Here is a 22,212-nt window from a genome sequence, read left to right as displayed (position 1 = left end):
GGCTACTAGGATGATCTGAGGAATGGAAAACCTGTCTTATGAAAGGAGACTCAAAGAATTTGGCTTGTTTAGCCTAACCAAAAGAAGGCTGAGGGGAGATATGATTGCTCTCTATAAATATATCAGAGGAATAAATACCAGGGAGGGAGAGGAATTATTTAAGCTCAGTACCAATGTGGACACAAGAACAAATGGATATAAACTGGTCATCAGGAAGTTTAGACTTGATATTAGACAAAGGTTTCTAACCCTCAGAGGAGTGAAGTTCTGGAACAGCCTTGTAAGGGGAGCAGTAGGAGCAAAAGACATATCTGGCTTCAAGACTAAGCTTGATAAGTTTATGGAGGGGATGGTATGATGGGATAGCTTAATTTTGGCAAATAATTGATCTTTGACTATTAATGGTACATATGCCCAATGGCCTGTGATGGGATGTTAGATGGGGTGGGATCTGAGTTACTACAGAGAATTCTTTCCTGGGTGTCTGGCTGGTGAGTCTTGCCCACATGCTCAGGATTTAGCCGATCACCATATTTGGGGTCGGGAAGAAATTTTCCTCCAGGGCAGATTGGCAGAGGCCCTAGGGGTTTTTTGCCTTCCTCTGCAGCGTGGGGCACGGGTCACTTGCTGGAGGATTCTCTGCACCTTGAAGTCTTTAAACCACAATTTGAGGACTTCAGTAGCTCAGACATAGGTTAGAGGTTTGATACAGGAGTGGGTGGGTGAGATTCTGTGGTCTGCGTTGTGCAGGATGTCCGACTAGACGATCAGAATGGGCCCTTCTGACCTTAAAGTCTATGAGTCTATAGTTTTACATTTCAAAAGTGTTTTGTCCTTTTTTTTCCCCACAGTTGTTAGTAAAATTTCAAATTTTACATAGATTTTTTTTTTCTGTTAAGAAGTTTCACACTTAAAAAGTGTATCTGAATTGAAAGAGACACATCCAGGGCCTCATTACCATCTTTACTGTGAGAAAACACAAACTCAAGCACAACATCACAACATTGTTAAGCAAATCACCCATGCTGTATTCACAACCAGACCAGCCTTCCGATATATTAAACTTACACAAGTCAGAAGAGCTTTGGGCTCCTATTTGTGAAAATGTTGGCCTGTGTGTATAAACACATTCACAATAATTTTGTTTAATGTAGTGGAAGCCTACACAGCTCCCTGTTGTTAACACTGAAGCACCTTCGTATTGAAGTGAACAAGACTGTATGCCACTAAGATAAAAGTTTTTAATTAAAATACAGTTTTAGCTCCTGCTACTGCAAACACCAAGGCACATGCTTAACCTTAAACAATCCCTTGAAGTCAGTAGGACTGTTCATGTGAGTAAAGTTATGTAACTCTGTCAATGCAGGATAAAGGTTTTAATTTTCAATATTTTGTTTTTTTCCGGTAGCAGGAGTCACATTTATGAAAAATCCAGCATGAATCTTTGACAGGGTCTCCAGGGTGCAACCTGGACTGTGAATAGCTGAGTCCTCTGAACCCACCACCCTGGGTTGCCTCTCACATTGTGATGCTGATGTCAAACTACAAACCTCTGATAGGCACTGCACTTACACAGCCATCCTCAGGCAGGGACACACCCAACTGAGTTACATGAATGATTTCTCATGTATCCCAGAACTGTACCGTGTTGCACTAGTCAAAAGCCTGGCCAATGTAAGCTCATTACCTCATTGACCACTCCAACAAAGGATAGTGGACTTGCAGCTCCCCTTGTTAACCTGAGCTGAGTTTTCCCAAGCACTTCAACCAAAACACGCTGCTTTAGGTAAAATATAAAACTACAGAAAGACAGATTATAAGTGGTAGGCATAAAGGTCAGAGATAGTTTACCTTAAGAAAATCAAAAGTAAATACGCATTCTAAATCCTAAACGTTTAGTCTAAGCAAGAGTTGAATCAAACAGTGTCTCACCCTGACAGATGGTTCAAGCAGGTACAGTTTGTCAATACACAGGCTACGACTACATTCCAGCCTGGGACCACCCTTCTCCCGTTCATAGTCTTTGTCTTCCAGACGTTCTTCTGGGGGGAAGATACCAAGTGATGATATTACTTCCCCTCTCTTATACTTTTTCAGGTTGCTGGAAAGATCTTTGCTGTGACGGGAGGATCAGGCAGTCCCCATTGGTCAAGCATTCTCCATTGCCTACATGCTATAGGAGTCTCTGGGATAGTGGATTCTTTTCTTGATGGATATTGATGAGCTATTACTGCTGTTTGGCTTTTGATGGCTACTTCTTTGTTGTAACTGAAAGGCTGTTTATGGATGTTCCCAACCTCACAATATATGTCAGTAATACATAGGACAATACTTCATAGCATCACATATAATGACAGCACATACAATCCAACAGGATATTAATGTTCAACAGTCTAAAACATTAAAAGTACCATAATTTAAACTGATTATTTACAGTGCAGCACCCTGCCGAGAAGCAGAGAACAGCAGAAATCCATTCCCACCCACTCCTTTTCACACTGCAGCTCTCTTTACCCTCTGCATATCTCTTTCCCCATTTATAAAAGTGGGGACGATAATACTTATCTCCCAAGGATGATGTGAGGCAGAATTCAACTTTGTCAAGTGATTTAAGACCCTTGCCCTAAAGTGCAAAGCATCCCTACGGAAATAAATGTCTCTGCACGGAACTTATCCTGTTTATATGGCCAATTTCTACCCTTCCTAACTTGACCAAAAATACCCGTTATTATTATTATCGTTATTGTTTTTATTAATTGTACAGCTGATTAAATGCCGAGCCATTTCATAACTGCAAACATTTGCAGTTGCCAGCTCCTCCATTACTATGGGTGTTTCCCTTTGGTAGGGCATGGCTAAAAGACGCCATACGCCACAAACCCTAACACAACACATTTTAAATAGAAGACAAAGAGATGCTGCTTTTCTTTCCTGGGAGCATTAGAACCTGAAGGCTCTGTCTTTCTCAGACTTTCCACTGAGGTCATATGGAAGTTGAATAGCCACATGGGGGTGGTTTTAAAATAAATTAAATAAAAAGGAATGATGTTTTATCCTGAAGGCTCTGGAAACCTTCCCGGTGGGGAATGCATAGAGATTCACAGGCTTCAGTTCACTCATCTTGTTTGAGTCCTACAGAACCCATATTCTGACTAGTAAAAAAATGAACTTCAAAGGGCTTGGATATTTGGATGCTTATTCAGATTCCCAAACTGTTCTGCTGCCTCGATGACAATACCGATGGCTAGTCCTACACTAGCCACCCACCCACCCACACACACACACACACACACACACTCCATAGTGGTCCCATCGATAGGGCTGGAGCAAGGTGGGATATGTGAAACACAGTGCTAATACAGACAAGGCCTCCATCTCTATATAAGATAGGGACTTCAATGGGACTCATGAAGAGGAGTGCAGAGAAGGTATTTCTTGTTGGAGGGGAACATCTACAGAGCGTGACAGGGACTCTGTCCCCATTAGAAGCTAAAGGCTGCGACTGATAGTATTGAGAGGCCTTCGGGGTGTCTGGCTGGTAGTTCCTAAAGAAAGAGGGTGCTGGAAGAAGACCTCAGTGAGTTCCAGTAGCTTGCTGCTGAACAGTGCACAAAGCACCCATCCCGGCCGCAAGGAGCATGGAGCTGAAACAATCCGGCTTGTAGGATGGTCTCTACTCTGAGCACAGCCAGGCTTTGTTTTGGTTTATATGGCAGGTGCGCGGGAGCATTTCTCAGCCAGGTGGTGGCCTGGGGCAGCAGGGGCAAAAACCACAAAGATTTAAGCGTGGAAAGAAAACAAGGGGTGTGGTGAAGCAGCAGACAGCGGTGCTGCAAAAGGAGTGAGGACTCAGTGAAGATTTAACACCCGATGGAACCTGCAGTGATCCTGGTCCATTGTAGCCTTTGAGCCTATAAAGCTGTCTGGAGAATTGTTCCCACTATCTGGTTTTGCTGTTCCTCTTACCAGCAGCTCTCTTTCCCCTGTGCTGTGCTTGTGAATACAGCTCCTTCACCTGTGGGGGTGTTGCTCACCTTCTGGCTCCCTCTAAGGATGGGGAGTTCTCACCCAGCTCTGTTCTCTCTCTGCAGGAGCAGGGGAACGCTCTTGTTCAGTTTTTGCCTGCTTCCACTTGGCTTCTCGTTCTGATTGCACAGAGCAGGCCAGGCTCCTCAATCCACGGGTGACTGCAACAAAATTACTTTTAAGACCAACCGAGGTCAGTTGGCCTCCACTGTGCCCCTGGCTTGTACTTTGCCTCTGAGAGCTTTGTGAGACAACAGAGCTCACTCAGATGTGACGCACAGGCTCTCGGTAATTGCTTCATTTCGAGAGAGGTGCCCAGGCATTTGGTGAATGGGAATCCGCTCTCAATGCTGTAGGCACTTCCGTGCAAGCAACGTGGCTTAGAGTTTGCTGGAATGAAAGGCTTTTTTTCTGAGGGGTCCGTGCCTCATGTGCAAAGCGAAATTGGGGGAAATTTAAAGGAGAACTTACTTAAGCCACGGGGGGTTTTGACCTGGCTTTTCCATTCAGGATGCTGTTCTGGTGCGTAGAAAGGCTGTCCACACGTCTCACTAGAGGAAATAAAGGACACAAAAGAAAAGGGAGCTGCTCCTTTTACGTTGAATATGCAAATTGCAGCCAGCTCTATGCATGTAGCCAATCAAGCCATGAGCTTAGGCTGTCTCTCCCCTCCCGCTGCGACTGTTTTACGACAGGTAAGAGGTCACAGCACATAGTGCTGCAGAGATTCTAGGCAGCATTGCCAGGTCGCTGTAACGTGGAGAGATTCGGAGGACGACCTAAGTTACACTGAGGGTTTCCCCAATCTCCACAACTGTCTAAAATCAACTGTATGCTAAGATGGCTTAAAGCCACCAGAAGCCTCCTACTCTTCTGTTGCGAGTTCTGTGCTCTGCTTCTCACAGTATATTTACACTGCCAAAAAAAAACCCATGGCAGTGAATCTCAGAGCTCAGATCAATGGACGCGGGCTCCTGGGACTCGCACTACAGGGCTAAAAATTGCAGTGGAGAGACATTCCCACGCGGGCTGGAGCCCAGGCTCCGAGACGCCTCCCTCCTCGCCAGGTTTCAGCCAAACCCAAACATCTTCACTGCTGTTTTTAGCCCTTTTGCCTGGATCAACTGACTCAGGCTCTCATACTTGCTGCTCCGGGTCTTTTTTTTTGTGTGTGTAGTGTAGACTTACCCTTAGAGCAGTGGTTCTCAACCTATCTACCATTGTGGGCCACAGATGCAGCTCTCTGTGTGTTATGTGGGCCACATTCACACAATATATAGATTATCTGTATGGCCCTGAGGATGTCACCTGGGCCTCAGCTGTGTGCTGACTGGGCCATGGGTTGAGCACCACTGCCTTAGAGGGATAGCGCAGAATCTCACCCTTACTGGGTTACTGGGGCAAGCTTTTTAGTCAGGCTCATGCATTTCTCCTGTGCATGAGCTGATGGCTGAAATGTTCTTTCTACCCTGCCCAGCATTTCCTGGTGGATGGGTACCTGATGGTCTGTATGCAACTCATTACCACAACTACCAGTAACACCAGGAACTTTTTTTTAAAAGTGAGACCATCCACAGCTATATTAGGCAAACCGTTTGGAAGGGATATAAGCTCTCTTGCTTCAGATCATGAGCCAGCCTCTAACTGCCTGGAGTTGGGAAGAGGTTTCTTATATGGACAGATAATTACATTCCAGGATTATTTAGTCCTTCCTTTGAAGCATCTGGCACACCTACTGTAGGCTACTGGATTAGAGAGTGTACTGTGATGATTCTGGATGGCAGTTCCCATGTTCCTATTTGAGACATAAGCAAACTTTCTTTATCAGCCATTTCCTTATTGTGGCTGTAGGAGTGTAGCGACATAAGATTTGTCATATCCCATTATACAATAGGTTGTAACTTGGGCTACAGATTTGTCACCACAGTCATGCAAATGGTGAATTTGATTAAACTCCAAGGAATCTTGGCAATGGCTGTAAGAATACATCTGATTGGGCCCGAAACCTAGTGGCATTGTGTTAGTCTACGTCACTTGGATTTGTCCATCCACCCGTCAGGAGAAGGAGGAGCAGATGGGCCAACCCAGAGTGGCACTGCGACCCCATGTGCCAGGTCAGAACGCTGGCAGTGGAGAGCTGGACCCAGCTATGCTCTGGGTTTCAGCTTCCAGCACTCCTACTATACTATTGTGTACTGCATTCTTTGGTGACCTTTCCATGACTTATCATTTTCCCCCCATGCCTCTGCTGTGAAATTTACTAACAACAGCCATGCCAAAATCATACCCTCCATCATGACATTTCCCTCACTTTTAACACCCAGCTGACAGCAATTGTAACTGTGGGCTGTTGTGGTAGCAAACTCCATAGGATGAGCAAGTGCTGTGCAAAGAAGTCTAGTCCTTTTTATTCCTGACAGCTCTTTATTCTAGTGCTCGCTATTCTGCTGCTGTGGCTAAGGTGTAGAAACAGTTTCCTTATTTAAACCTTGTTTTCATACACTCTTGTCCTTACAAAACATTCATTTTTTCAAAGTGAAACTGTCCCTGGTTTGTGTGTCTAGGTGACTCTTTTTTAAAGTTCACACTTTGAGTCTTATTTGAGTTGAGAAAATGAAAAAGAATTGTCCTCACACTTTTATCCAAGGAAAACACCTCTCAACCTTATAACCTGATTATTTTTTTTTTGCTCTAAATGCATAGAGCTAGATCTACAAAGATATTTAGGTACCAAAAGTTGCAGATAGGCGTCAAGTGAGATTTTCATAAAGGGCTTAAGCAGGTTAGGCACAGAACTTCCATTGACTTTCAAGGGAGTTAGGCACCTAACTCACTTAGGCACTTCTGAAAATCCCTCTTGATGTCTGTCTGCAACTTTTGGTACATAAATACCTTTGTAAATCTGGGCCGTGGTCCATCATGAGTGTACCAAATATATTGACAAATGTATTGGTTTGATGGTTAGGGATGTTTAAAAATGCATCATTGCACAAGGCGGGTAGAGAAATGTGTTAACTTTTAAGCAGCTCATGTGTCCATCCCAACTAATTGCCTCATGAGATGCCTGGACAACTAAAGTGATCTCAATCTCTGAGGACTTTTAAAAGCTTTCAGAGGAAAAGAAGGCATCCTTCTCAAATTCATAGATTCCCCAGGCCAGAAGGGACCATCGTGATCATCTAGACTGACAGGCTAAAGAACTCCCCCAAAATAATTCCTAGAGCAGATCTTTAAAAAAAATATTCCAATGTTGATTTTAAAATTACCAGTGATGGAGAACTCACCATGACCTTTGGTATATTGTTCCAGTATTAATCCAAAGGTTTGGCCCTAATTTACTACCCAAATTCTAGCAGCATTTCTTCAGCCACAATGTATTTTTATTTATTCCCAGAGTTTTGTGCTGCCTGTGTTTCTGCATCATTATCTTTTTGCACAATTTTCCCAGTCCTTGATAAGATTTACTAATGCTGCACTCTGCCTAGAATGAAACACCTTTACTGTCCCTCAGTAAACAAGGTTGGTGCTCTTCTTTTCATGTCGTGGAAATCATAGCTGTGGGAATAGCATGGCTGCCGCTGCTGCTCAGCGTGTGCTTATTTTTTATTCATCCTGAACAGCAAGAAAATGTGGGATTAAAATAGTTGACGGGACACTGTACTTCTAACTGTTATCTTTGACATTTTCCATCCTCGTCTTGGATGTCACCGGAAGAAATACTGGAAAAGCTAGCAAAGCCCTGCAGTAAGCAGGAGAGAACTGGAAATGTTTGCACCCCGGTGTGCGCTTGCATTTTACCTCAGTGATCCCCCTCCCCTTTCATGAGATGAGGACAGTGGTCCCCAACCTTTTTCGTCTGGCAGGTGCCAGACAACGAGCCACGGAGGACCGTGGCGGTGGACGAGCATCCACCGAAATGCCACCGAAATTCGGCAGCATTTCAGCGCCGACGCCTCTGGATGACACTGTTTGTCGGCAGCAAGCAGCGTCATCCAGAGGCGTCGCTGCCGAAATGCCGCTGAACTTCAGCGGCATTTCAGTGGATGCTCGTCCGCCGGCCAGTACGTGGGCACACTTAGATGCCCCGGTGGGCGCCACGGCGTCCACGGGCCCCGCGTTGGGGACCCCTTCCCTAGCACTACGTGTAGTAAAAGCTGGAGTTTGCAGCTGTTAAAGTGTGGGGTTAATGCTGTGTCTCACCTAATGAATGTTTTTAAACTTTGGAGGCTCACTGGCTCAGAAACATTTGTTTTGTTTTCCTTCTATTTGTGGTTTTAATTTCCCCAAATGTGTGGCTTTGTCAAGCATTTTAATTTTAAATACATTTTAAAAAGAATGGAAAAAGGAAATCTTGGAAATCATTTGATGATATGAACATTGATGTGAAATAGGTAAGTCATTGAATTGCAGATGGAATATAGGCACTGCAATGAACCCGTTGTTTTGCAGCTCTACTGTATGTCAGCTTGAAAGTTTGTCTCTTTCACCTTGAGAAGTTGGTCCAATAAAAGATATTACCTCAGCCACCTTGTCTTACAATATCCTGGGACCAACATGGCTACGACAACCTGGAAAACAACAACGTTCTAATCTATTACTGTTTTCTCCCTTTGAACTACAGAACGCAACAGGAGTTTTGAAATGTCTTCCTTTGTGGAAACCAAAGGGCTTGAGCAACTCACGAAGTCTCCAGTGGAATTTGTGGAGTATCCTTGGCATTCAGAAAGATCCATTATTTGCTTTTGTAAATCTGAGTAAGAGCTGTTATGGTTCTTCATTGGGCTTTGGAGACATGAGTTTGGGAAATTTGGAACCTACCCTAACTTTGTTAACTTGATTACCTCTTCCATTAGCAAAGAGAGGTGGTATCTGATGAGACCTCACTGAGCTTTGAGAGTGGATTCTTGTGATACAGGTTAAGGGCAAAAGGAAACATCTTAAAATACAGATTGAAGGTCTGGGGAGGAAGAGTGAGTCAAATCATTAGTGAGCATGTGAGAAAACAAAGCAATGGTACTTTGTTATATAAAATGATAGAAGATAAATTGAAATAAAGGACAATTTGTCAGAGAGAGAGATCATCTGGGTAACGCAGTACTTTGCATAGTCATATGGGAGACCTGAGTTTGAGTCGTGGTCACAGTTGATTACCAGGAGCTAGCTACACTGATTAATTTTTTGGAGAAAAATAACTAAAGGGGAGTCCACTTCGGTTTAACAACTCTCAGTGTATGTCATTGTCTCTTTTGAAGCCTCAATTCACAAAGAGGGATCCAGGTACAATATGGCTTTACAGAACATTAACTGAGAGCGACTTCTACATCCAGACTGCAGTATCTTCCCATATCCAAAATTTGTGGAGTGGCCATTTGAAGCTCAGGCTCACTACATCAGTTTACTCACCATTGCTTTCGCTATGTGGAGGCTAGATCTGTGAGGAGAGCAATTACTTCTTAACTCGGCTTTCCACAGTCCAGCTCTGGTTAGTTTCTGTAGAGGCAATTTAGGATCATATTAGATTATTTACTGTGTAACTGAAGTTACAAATATATTGTCCTCTAAGATCCACACTTGCCCATGCGTTTCCCTTGCTTCTTTAGAGTCTGTTAGCCCTCACAGGAACAAAAGGAAAGTATGTCATGTGCCATTTTATAACCTCAACTTAGACACCTGAGTATGTGTACAGGCTAGCCGCCCTCCCAAGAACGTGAATCTGTGGATGTAGTATGTTTGGAGAACTCCACTAAGGAACCTACTGTTGTTCTGTAAAGAGCATCTACATTTAATGACTGAAAGTATATATAGTTATTATGCCAAATGTTCTGTATCTTAACCACTCACCACCTAGATATAACAAAAGGCAGCTTAGCAGGATTTATCCAAAGGGAACACGTGTAGATTCCTCAAACTACATGCCACAAGTCTTCTGGAATGCTGGCTGTCAACTGGTTGCTCTTAACTTCCAAACTGTAGGTAAGTCTCAGCTTTTTCTTGGTTTAGTGGGCTGTACTTGCCACTTTTTTAATAGGTTTTGTGATTGGAAGCCAAGAGAGTTGTTTTGTTCAACAAAAGATGTTGGGCTCTTGACCAGTTCTAGGAAGCTGTTTGTTCATTCCTACCACTGAACCCAAGTTATTCTCAAATTCATTAGCATATTACACTGTAATTCAACATGCACACAGTGATCATCTTAAAGAGCCGTCATTTACCAACCATTACCATACTGCAGTTTCTGAAATGTCAAAATGGTTTTCTGTGTATTGGAAAAAATAAAAGTATCTCATATGTAGTCCTGCAAATATTTGCCTGTTAATAGCAGCCCCTTTATGTTGTGTAATGAACTGAAAATATAACTAACTTTCCCTCAGTCTCCAGAGATAATTATTATAAATCATTTTTATTGCAATAACACCTGTATTCAACTGTTCTTGGCACTGTACATAATGACAAGGCCAAATTTTCGTAGGCGGGCCCAGTGGGTGCATCCCGTGAAATGCATGCTCGCTGTTCCCACAAACACCTGAATGTGCATGCACAAATGGGAAATTTTACATCTAGGTGCCTACGTCTCATTGAAAGTCAACTAGGGTTGCCAACTTTCTACTCCCACAAAACTGAATACCTTTACCCCGTCCCTTTTCCAAGGCCCCACCCCTCAGTCGCTCGCTCTCCCCATGCTCAGTCACTGGCTCATTTTCACCTGGCTGGTTCAGGGAGCTGGGGTATGGGAAGGGGTGAGGGTTCCATCTGGGGGTGCAGGCTCTGGGGTGGGGCCATAAATGAGAGGGTCAGGGTGCTGGAGGGGGTTCCAGGCTGGGGCAAGAGGTTGGGGTGCGGGGCAGGGTGAGGGCTTTGGCTGGGGGTGCGGGCTCTGATGTGGGGCTGGGGATGAGGAATTTGGGGTGCAGGAGGGGGCTCTGGGCTGGGGCAGGGGGTTGGGGTGCAGGGGAGTGTGAGGGCTCTGGTTGGGGGTGCAGACTCTGAGGTGGGGCTGCAGATGAGGGGTTTGGAATACAAGAGGGTGCTCCAGGCTGGGATCGTGGGGTTCAGAGGGCAGGAGGGGGATCAGGGCTGGGGCACAGCCCTGGGAGGGAGTCAGGGGTACAGGCACCGAGTGGTGCTTTCCTCAAACAGCTCCCGGAAGCAGCAGCATGTCCACCCTCTGGCTCCTACATGGAGGCGGGTCAGGCGGCTCTGCGTGCAGCCCCATCCACAGGCATGGCCCTGTAGCTCCCATTGGCTGCGGTTCCCAGCCAATGGGACTTGCAGGGGCAGTGCTTGGGGTTGGGACAGCATGCGGAGCCCCCTGGCTGCCCCTATGCATAGAAGCCGGAGTGGGGACATGCTGGCTGCTTCCCAGAAGCTGCGAGGCGTGGAGGCTAGCAGGGACCCTGCCAGACCCGCTGTGCAGCAGCACCAACCAGATAGTCAACCACCCAGTCAGCGGTGCTGACCGGAGCTGCAAGGATTCCTTTTTGACCAGGTGATGCGGTCGAAAACCGGACATCTGGTCACCCTAAAGTCAACAGGACTTAGGAGCCTAACTCACTTTTGAAAATGAGACATAGCCATCTAAGTCACTTAGGCTCTTTAATGCTGAGCCGGGCAACACCTAAATACCTTTAAAATCTAGGCCTTATGCTCTTTTGAAAATGTTACTCCACATCTTCTGGAACATCTCTAGAGAATTCCCTCCTCTTACAGCAAGAATCCAAGATAGTGGCCACTGAGGATTGTGTGAGTGAAACTTCAGTCTTTCAGTGAAAGATTTCCTGAAACCTAGGTCTAAGTGACAGCAGTGCTCAAGAAATAGCTGTTTATTCACATTGCGCTTAGTCATATTACTGCAGCTATACTTGTTTTTGTATATTTGATACTTATTCCTCATGATATTTTTATTGCTTAGATTTGTCTATGCAAATAAACATGGGGATGTATGAATACAATGGCAAAAGTGGTTACAGGCTAAAGCCAGAGTTTATGAGAAGACCGGACAAACATTTTGACCCATTTACTGAAAGTATTGTGGATGGAATAGTAGCCAACACTTTGTCTGTGAAGGTATGTACACAGTTGTTGAAAATTCTGTTTCTGTTAGGACCTGGACATATTTCTGTTTTATCTGGAGCCCTGACCGATCTTCTTTAGGTGTGTCCACACTGAAGGGACGCTCATCACCAGCGCAGCCTAGTGGTCAGGCTGGGGTGCGGCAGGTTGCCTTCTGGGCATCTCCCTTTCTTACTGCTGCTTCACCCTGCAGTCTGTCTTTCTGATGACTCCGCCCTCCAGCCAGGTCATGTATTCAAGTCTGACCCTTTCAGGATATATATAGAGTCCAACAATGGGGGAGCCTTCAGGATTAAGCAGGATGCTCAGGACTCTACCCCTTGGGTCAAGATCTCACAGCCCAGACCTTTTTATCTTCAGGGGCTTCTCCCCGCCCCCGCTAAGTTCCCCGCTTCTGTAGTTGCCCCTCCACAGAGGTTTGTAGGGAAGCCCAGGCCCACCCTGTCAGCTGGGCTCCGATCCAGGACCCAGTGGTAGGCGCTAAATCCTGCACCCTAAAATGCTATGCAGCTGTCTCTCTGGGTCACTTCCTACCAGGCCCCTCTCTTCCCACCAGCTAAAGTAAAGAACTAAAACATAAAAATAAAGTCTTTGGCCTTCAGAGAGTCACAGGTCCCTTCTCTGTAGGCTCGGTAAGGTCACCATCACCAGGTCTCAGGCAGTAAGAGCTCCATGGTGCACCTTCTCACAAGCTTAGAGAATAGGTCAGCTCACCTCCACAGCCTGCCTGCCAGTGCCACTAAGCGACTGTGTTCCCCTATGTAAGCTCTTCCTCCAGCCTGTGTGGGTGATGCAGGTGTGGTGCAGCAGAGTCGCCTGGGCCCAGGGCATCTCTTTAACCTGTACCTTTCCAGGATGGGGTCTGTACACCCCATCACAGGTACCAACCGCAGTGAAGGTGCAGCATCACAGGCTTCAGCATAACCTGTACAAGCCTACCCAGAACCCTGGACACTTCCATGGACAGCTAGCCCCCACTAAAGTCCATCCTGCCATGGCTACCCTATTGGTGCTCACTCTAGCCAGATTAGAGCTAACTCATGTCTACATGTGCTGCAGTCACATCTCCAATTGCAGTGTAGATATACTGTAAATTGAGACAATGAGATACGTTTAATTTGTAGTGGGGCATAGTTAATTTTTAAACTCCACAATATCTAAATTCCTAAAAAAACAGATGCTCAAATTTTGAAGGAATATTGCCTATTAAATAAATTTTCTTGTGTTTTGTTTTTAATTTCCTTTCCAATCTCTTTTCGTTTCCATCACATAAGACTTACCAGGAAACTGATGTAGTTAAGAAGAGGTTGAAGATTTTTAAGCTTTTGTTTATGAGGGGTGCTCTATTTCAAATCGTGTAACCTTAAAAACATCCCTAGTCCATGCTAAATGCTAACTTGCACTGAGATGACCAACAGAGCATTCTGCTTAGTGTAAATTAATACAGCAATAGGGTTGTTTTTGCAATGAGATCAGGAAGTTATAAAGGTCATGGTTTCATACCCAGAGTTACAAAAACAATTTATTTCCTTAATAGATCTATTCAGCTGAACAATCTCCCCTGTCCAAAAGCCACCCACAAAATATCCTGTTTTGTTCACTAGGAGGAAACTGATATCCACCTTGAGGCTTCAGGCACAAGTCAGCTGTGGCAAAGCTGTGGTGTGAGGGCATGTGTGAAAGAGGTGGCTTGCAGCTTTGAGCCAAATCTAAATGGAGGTCATTCAGGAGCTCTCAGGAGATGCTCAGCACTTTGCAGGAATGAGTCCCTAAGAGCAATGTGGCAATTGCCAGAAGTTGGCTCCTTCTGACTGTCCAGTAGTGATTGTGCTAGTTGTGATGTCATGGCATGGTACATGCTGAGGCCTCACAAATGAATGGGAGCTGGCATACTTTGGGCAAATCCGAGGTTCTTTAAGATACCCTGACATTAGTTGAATATCCCTCTGCTCCTTGTTACTCAGGGAATTCATCAACAACCTTTACAGTTACCTCATATTTAAAAAAAAAAAAAAAGGCTGGAAGGAGACAAAAACGAAACAAGCGCATCTGTTCTTTTATCATTGCCTTTGTTGCATCACTACACATAGCTCTGGTGTTACTTTATCTTTTTCTTTACCATAACATTATGTTACAGTCCTGTATTTGCAATATTAGAGAATGCTTGTTTTGAGCTTTGGGTTTATTTAGGAAAGAAGTATATCATCACTAGAAAGACTGCAGCCTGAATTTCAGCCAGAAATTTCAGAATCCACTAAGCTGTCTTTATTAGTCACTTACAAACGCACCTATCTTGTGTTCTAGATAATTTCAGGTCAGTTTCTTTCGGATAAAAAAGTTGGTACCTATGTAGAAGTAGACATGTTTGGCCTGCCTGTGGATACAAGACGAAAAGCTTTAAAGACAAAGACCTCTCAAGGCAATGCTGTTAATCCTGTATGGGAAGAAGAACCCATAGTATTTAAGAAGGTTGGTGTGATGTTTATTTCCCTATGGTGCACAGTGATTATTTTATTGCTTTCCTCTGGGTTAATTTTGTGTTTTACAGAAAATCAGAATGATTGCATTTGCTGAAGAGATAGTTTCAGAGACTCTGAAACAGCTATCCTGTAGAACCCGCCCCTGGTCCAATGAAATCAAGCCAGCTCCTACTGAAATCAGTCAACTGATGTAACTTTGTTGGCTTCATTGACACAAGATTGGGCCTCTGTACATACAAGGCAAAAATTTCCAAGGTGCATGAAACCCAGATTTGTAAAGGTATTTAGGTGTTGTTGCATTGAGTGTTGCATTTAGGAGCCAAAGTCTCATTTACAAAGTGATTTAGGCACTTAGGAGCCTATCCTATTGACTGTCAATGGGATTTTGATGCCTAAGTGCCTTAATCCCTTTTGATTAGAAGATTTAGATTCCTAAGTCAATTAGGCATTGCAATGCTGAGTGCAGCAACACCTAAATACCTTTAATAATCTGGGATCAGATGACTTAAGAACCTAAATCCCATTCACTTACAATGGGATGTAGGCTCTTGAGTTACTTAGGTGCTTTGGAAAATTTTACCCAGAGTACCCAATCCTGAAAAGTCAATGGGAGCTGAGGGTGCTAAGCATCTTTCAGAATCATGCCCCTGCAGCACTGGTATCTCGCAGTGCTTTATAAATGGGATTGCAGACAATTTCCTAAAGAGAGCTGTAGTATTGTCTATTTTTAGTTTACTGGATAATGCAATTAATTAGTCTTGGATCAAGTAGAAAAAGCTGCCTTTTCCTGACGTCCCATGACAGCAATTAAAGTTCATGGAGGCACTTACAGAGGCAGTGCCTGAAACTCAGCTTTCTAGGAGTTGCAGGAGGGCTCCCTCACCTGAAGGCTCTGTCTGCAGATCTCCTTCCCTTTGGCGTTCTGCCGGGGCTGGATTCTGCAAACAGCACTAGCATTTTGTTGTTGTTGTTGTTCTCATGGGCCTTTAATTAATATACTTTATTTCTGTTACCGGTTTTACCATAATGTTTGGGAGCCTCCAGGCTCATACTGGGCCTGGATTATTATTCTGAGTGATTTGAAGATTAACTCATATAATCTGTTGTTAGTGGGCGGTTAAACTAAGTGCCTACATACTTTTAGGTGAAATATAAACATCCAGTAAATAAAACACTGATTTCCACGTAGTGTGTCCTGAGAAAATGATGCCTGTTTAAGCAGCCTTACAACACGTATGTTTATTTATACATGGCTTCTCTACGACACAGTAATGAGATATGAGGCATATTTTTTACAGTACCATTCGGTTGGGTAGGAATTAAGGTAGGGTCTGTTACTTGTGGGATTTGGGCCTTTACTAAAAGTTAAGACAATGTAAGAATGTTCATTCAAAGCCAAGCACGGTTTTGGTTTCCAATAGGCCTTGTTTTGGGACATGGACAGTCCAGACTCCTGGGTCCCTGTTCTTGTGAGCAGAAAAGGTCCAGTGGCACAGAGCTTTTGAGGATGAAATCAGAGACTGCCTTTCTAGGACTCTGCCCAAGCAAGCAAGCCCTTCTGTCTGAGGGCCTGCAGAAAAACCAGCCGTGGGTCATGGCCAATCTGACAAAAGACTACATCCCACTGGAGAGCCCTGTAGGGTTAATATTTGACGATGTCGTGCTCAACAGCTCTGTGACACACCCCTGTACTGTCCCCATGTGCCAGGGATAAGGAGTGGGGGATATGTCTGTTGCCAGAAATAAGCTGGGTGATAGGAAATGTCTCATTATTCCTTGTTGGAATGGAAGCTGCAAGCTCCTGTTTCACTGCGTTCTGCTTTGTAAATCTAGGCCCTAGCTCACCTGGGCCTTCCCACTGTCTTGAATATAGATCCCCATGAACAAATGCTTTCAAAAGCGACAGGCCTTCCAAGCTCAGTTCTTTCACATATCGTACCTCATAAAGGAAAAGAGTAATCCTTCTTGCACGGGCAGACTGATTTCCTACCAAATCACCCATCCTCCTGGGGAAAGACACGCTATTTAATATATCGCCAGAGCAATCTCTCTTTCAAAATAAATCACATCATGTATTTGTTTATGAAGTTAGTGCAGGTTCCTTTCTGGACTACTACTATTATAGTCTTTTACTGTATTTCTTCCTCCACCACCAAGGCCCATTCATTGTAGCAACCCTGGGAACTTAGTACAACCCTGAAGGACTTTTCACCGAGGCTAAGGTTAGCATCCCCGGCATACCCATCTCTGCCCTGGCTTCATCTGTCCAGTAAACATCGTTTGCCTGATCCGTGAAAGGCAGGATAGGTGTTCTGAAGCACTAGCTATAGCACTGGAGAGCTCTGTTAGGTGTAGGCATGCAAGGGAAAGCACTTATGAAGGGTACTATTATTGGCATTATGCAAGTATGCTAAACTGCCTCAATCTATTCAGCCTGTCAGGATGCTTTATGTAATTAAATAACTAAGGTCTAGCAACCTGTTCAGACTTTTCCCTCTTAAAACACACCAATTGATGGATTTGTTATTTGATGGTTTTATCAGCACTAATGTGCTTATCAGTGCTTTAATTAATTGAGGAGTCCTTAGGACACATCGGTTCTGAGTGACACTCATGATTTCACCTCATACGTTGTCACTAAACTCTACATTTTCAAAGCCTCATTCAGGCCTAATGAGAGGCATGATGCTAAAGATCCACATGCTGCTTTGAAAATGTAGGGGTAAGTTCTCAGCTTCAGATTTGGCTGTTCCAAACATTCCCTATCAATGAGTTATTCACCTGTAAAGAAAATGTTCTGCCACCTGTTACTTGACTGAAGCATGATCATTTCAGAATTATTTTCATATACGGGTCATATGCCCTCTGACCTGTTGTATAGCAAACTCCTAGTATGGCTATAGAACCCTTCATTAGCTCACTAGGGCCTTATCTTTCTGCTCTGCTATATGCCTTGTATGCAGAAGGGGCTTTTCTTATTTATAGCAGACAACCAATAACTGTACCAAATGTGTCCCTGTAGGTGGTTCTGCCTTCTCTGGCATGTTTGAGGATAGCAGTATACGAAGAAGGAGGAAAGTTTATCGGACATCGGATATTGCCTGTCTCAGCAATTCGACCAGGTAAGATTATGGCTCTGCTGTAGTGAAGAGAACCAACATGGCAGACCCTCAGCATGACTCTGTTGACTTCAATGCAGCTATGCTGATTTATGCCACCTGAGGCTCTGTCTCAGCGTATGCAGCAGATGGAGAAATTCACCGAATTTGGTACTGTATTATTTCAGCTTTAGTTATAACCTTGTTTTTTTTAAAAGTAAATAATTTTGAATATGTTTATATCATCCATGAGAAGAGAAACACCCGAATCACCCGAAAGTTAAATCTAGATTGAAACAAGAAAACCTACAGAACTAAAACGTACAAAGCAGTTGTTGGTGTTTACTGGTCAATTATAGCCATGATACCATTTTGAAAAAAGGCGGGTTGCAGTCCTCATTGACATTTCTCCTTTTCAGTCATTGTTTCTTAGGTCGATTGCTCAGAGAGCTTTAGCTGTGGTGGGTGGAAACACTGAGGGTGTGAAACATGCTCTCACGGGACAGTCAGCTTGGCTCATCCTTTCACACTTTCAAAATTGCCTGCAAATGCTCATATTGTAGGTATATTTTAATTTTAGCCAATGTGAAGGATTCATCCGCTCTCCCTGGTCTTTTTAAATATGTTGCCATGTCATTTGTTCTAGTGGTCTCTGGGTTTTTTATTGTCAGGTATTCATGTTGTGTGCATATTACGGCATCCTGATTCCTTTTAATTAACTTTGCAACTCTCTGAGTATCTGGACCGGAAGTACTTACAAAGATTTAAAATGAAAATAAAGTAGGGTTACAAAGCCAAATCAATCCAAACTAACTGGAAAACAATAAGAAAAGTTCAAAGAATTATATAAATTAAAGCTAGGGAAATAACTGATTTATTTTGTTCACTGGCACTTCTAAAAAATCATTTCGGTCCAGGTCGAACTGAAATGAAAAAATGCGGAAAAAGTTGGGCACATTGGAAAAAAATCATTAAAGGTCAAAGGAACCAAGTTTTATTCGACCCAAAACATTTTGTTTCAAGCATGTTTGTAGGGCTGAATTCACCAAACAGCCGGAGGAGGAGGAGCAGGAGCAGATGGTGGTTATAAAGAGGCTAGCACCAGCAGCAGCACTAACAGCGACATTTTTGTGCGATATGGGAGACCCACGTTCAAATCCCTGCTCCACATCAGGCAGAGGGAAAATTAAACCGGGCTCTCCCACATCTCCAATGAGTGCCCTAAGCATTTAGCTAAAAGTTATAAGGAGAGCACCAACACCATCTCCTCCTCCTCCAGCCATTTTATCCCCAAATTACTTTTGGCTGAAACTATTGGGCGAATTCATGTCAAATCCCCAAATTTATTTCATTTGACTGATATTCGTCAAAAAAAATTGCCTAACTCAAATCAAATTGCAAATTGACATGAGCCAAAAAACAAGAAATTAGTCAATAGTTTAAAAATAAAGGGGAAAAGATCTTTTTAATAGTGCTGTCATGCACCTTTCACATGCTCCCTTGTCAGTATGCTGTCTATGTAGCTTGTAAACTTTTCGGAGTAAGGATTTGGCTTCCCACAGTCTCTAAAGCGCCTAGGTCACTTGGGCACTATATAAATAATGAATAATAATATAATTACATTGGACAGAGTTTACATTCTGGACTGGGCTGCTCTTATATTCCAGGCTATCACTACATCTGTCTGAGGAATGAGCGGAACCAGCCTTTGATGCTACCAGCAGTCTTTGTGTATATAGACGTTAAAGACTACGTACCCGATACTTATGCAGGTAACTATTAAACTGCCCAACTATGAACTACAAAGGTAAAATTAAATACACAAGTCTTTGGAACCTTCTCGATCTGTTTGTGACAGAGAGCCTGAAACACCGCTGTATAAAACTGGTGTAACAGTCTGCAGGCTGCCTGCATGGATCACAGTCCAGGATTGAGGCTTAAGTACTTATTTCCTAGCAGACTTGGGGTAGCCTTAAGGAAGCCAGGAGTCTTGGGATTTTGTAATATAAACAATATGCAGTGACTGTGAGATTCAAAGTAAAATGATGTACTTAATTTTTTGAGTCATTTATAAGCCTGCAAGATCATATTGCAAATGTGCAATTAAAAAATTTTTTAGTGTGAACTTAAGGGTTCAAAAGCGCTCAACATTGTCCTAACTAAGCATTGGGAGTTTTACCATTGTCTTCAGTGGGAGCAGAGTTGGGGCAATGCTGAACAGGCTAGAAAATCCCATCCTAAAACTCCCCCCCAAAGAGTGCTCATCCCAGGCTCCAAGTGTTTTGGACATAAATTTAAAAACACAGTACATAGGAGAGACAAAAGAAACTCATTCAAAGCAGCAGCATTTCTCCTATCTTTTCTTCCCCCAATACCTCTCACAGTAATAAAATAGGGATTAAAATTCTCACCTACATATTGGCCTAAACATGTGCAGAATGTATATTTCCATAAATGGGGTTTCACGGTTAATGCCTTTGATATGATGGCATAGTCACACATTCACTGAAGATTCTGATGTTCAAGTGGTAACTTTGAATAATAGATTTCAAGAAAAACTATGCACCTTCTTAACGCCTTATGATCTCTACAACCATAGATTAAGGAACTTTGACCTGAAATGTTTACTTCATTTCCAGATGTGATTGAAGCATTATCCAATCCAATTAGATATGTAAACTTGATGGAACAAAGAGCTAAACAGCTGGCTGCACTGACACTGGAGGATGAAGAAGAGGTAAAGAAGGAGGTAAGGGAGACTTCATATATTTGGTGGGATTTTCAAAAGCATCTACATGATTTAGAACTCCATTGAAAGTCAGTGGGACTTGTGCTCATCAGTCACTTAAGGACTTTTCAAAATCCCACCCATTATCTAAGGGCCATGTTTTGATACACTTACATTGTATACATTGTACTCCATGTGGGATCCTCTTCAAGTCCATAGGGTTATACATGGTCAAATGAAGTAAGGGCATCAGAATCTGGTCTTTAGCGAAAAAGTGTTGGATGTCACACAACACGTGGGAAAAAAACAACCAACCACGGCCCCTCATGTTTGTTTAGCATTCTGTGTGGTTTTCCAAGTCCCAATGAGAGGACTATATCATTCGCTTTCTTTGAAAATTTTGCAGGAATTTTGAGGGCTTTCTATTTAACAGCAGTTTGTCTCTGAAAATTGTATTCTCCTCACAAGAGGAGAGATTCTCTTCACATCCTGCACAAATTCTGATGTCCTACCACATTACAAGCCCCATTTTCATTTACACAAAGGCCCCTTTACGTCCACTATAAGGCTCCATTAAACTGACAGAGTGGCGTAGAGTCCTTTGTGTGAATGAGAATTCAGACCTATTGCTCTAGTTTAACTGTAATTTTGTAGAAGCCAGATTTTCAGTGGTTCATTTAATATGGAGATATACCCATCTCATAGAACTGGAAGGGACCCTGACAGGTCATTGAGTCCAGCCCCATGCCTTCACTAGTAGGACCAAGTACTAGTTTTTGCCACAGCTTCCTAAGCTGCCCTCTCAAGGATTGAACTCACAAACCTGGGTTTAGCAGGCCCATGCTCAAACCACTGAGCTATCCCTCCCCCCATCTTTGTGCCTCTATTTGCATAAGCACTTATCACTAAGAATATATAAGAATGGCCATACTGGGTCAGACCAAAGGTCTATCTAGCCCAGGATCCTGTCTTCCAACAGTGGCGAATGCCAGGTACTTCAGAGGGCATGAACAGAACAGGTAATCACCAAGCGATCCATCCACTGTTGGCCATTCCCAGCTTCTCGCAAACAGAGGCTAGGGACACCATCCCTGGCCATCCTGGACCTTTGATGGACCTATCCTCCATGAATTTATCTAATTCTTTTTTGACCCCTGTTATAGTCTTGGCCTTCACAACATCCTCTGGCAGGTTGACTGCATTGTGTGAAGGATTACTTCCTTTTGTTTGTTTTAAACCTGCTGCCTATTAATTTCATTTGTTGACCCCTAGTTCTTGTGTTATGAGCAGGAGTAGATAACACTTCCTTATTTACTTTCTCCACACCAGTAATGATTTTATAGACCTCTATCATATCCCCCCCTTAGTCGTCTCTTTTCCAAGCTGAAAAGTCCGTCTTATTAATCTCTCCTTATATGGAAGCTGTTCCATACCCCTAATCATTTTTGTTGCCTCTTTTTCAATTCCAATATGGTGGGGGGTTTTGAGATGGGGTGACCACATCTGCACGTAGTATTCAAGATGTGGGTGTACCATGGATTTATAAGACAAAACTCACATTTGTCTGTGCAGGTGCAGTGATTGTACAAACATATGTAGACATATGTGTATTTTTGTGCATGCCTGGGGGCCTCTGACAATTATGCACTGATTTTCAGTGGTAAATGCATATTGTAGTTGTATTTACGTTGAGGTTTAAAAACCACCTGTGGAATTTGGCTTCCCAGTTTTCATTAATATTACTAGAAATTGGGCACCCGAATGGCTTTGAAAATCGCAGCATTAGATTTTAAACAGTTCCTGTGTCGCACTC

At 43.4% G+C, this 22,212-nt stretch overlaps 1 protein-coding gene across 1 annotated transcript in view; it reads left to right on the top strand.

The window, feature by feature from the left end:
• PLCB1 (phospholipase C beta 1) overlaps positions 1-22,212 on the top strand; it is a 641,577-nt gene that overhangs the window by 498,740 nt on the left and 120,625 nt on the right. The window contains exons 17-23 of the mRNA XM_045009836.1: positions 8,648-8,732; positions 9,875-9,999; positions 11,933-12,087; positions 14,398-14,562; positions 17,596-17,695; positions 19,339-19,443; positions 20,311-20,420. Of these exons, the coding sequence (XP_044865771.1) occupies positions 8,648-8,732; positions 9,875-9,999; positions 11,933-12,087; positions 14,398-14,562; positions 17,596-17,695; positions 19,339-19,443; positions 20,311-20,420 (845 nt within the window). The remainder of the gene's footprint in view (positions 1-8,647; positions 8,733-9,874; positions 10,000-11,932; positions 12,088-14,397; positions 14,563-17,595; positions 17,696-19,338; positions 19,444-20,310; positions 20,421-22,212) is intronic.

Source organism: Mauremys mutica, chromosome 3, assembly GCF_020497125.1.
Source record: "Mauremys mutica isolate MM-2020 ecotype Southern chromosome 3, ASM2049712v1, whole genome shotgun sequence".
In the NCBI taxonomy this organism is placed as follows: Eukaryota; Metazoa; Chordata; order Testudines; family Geoemydidae; genus Mauremys; species Mauremys mutica.
Note: the sequence above shows the minus strand (reverse complement) of the source record. Positions and strands in the feature narration are given on the sequence as shown.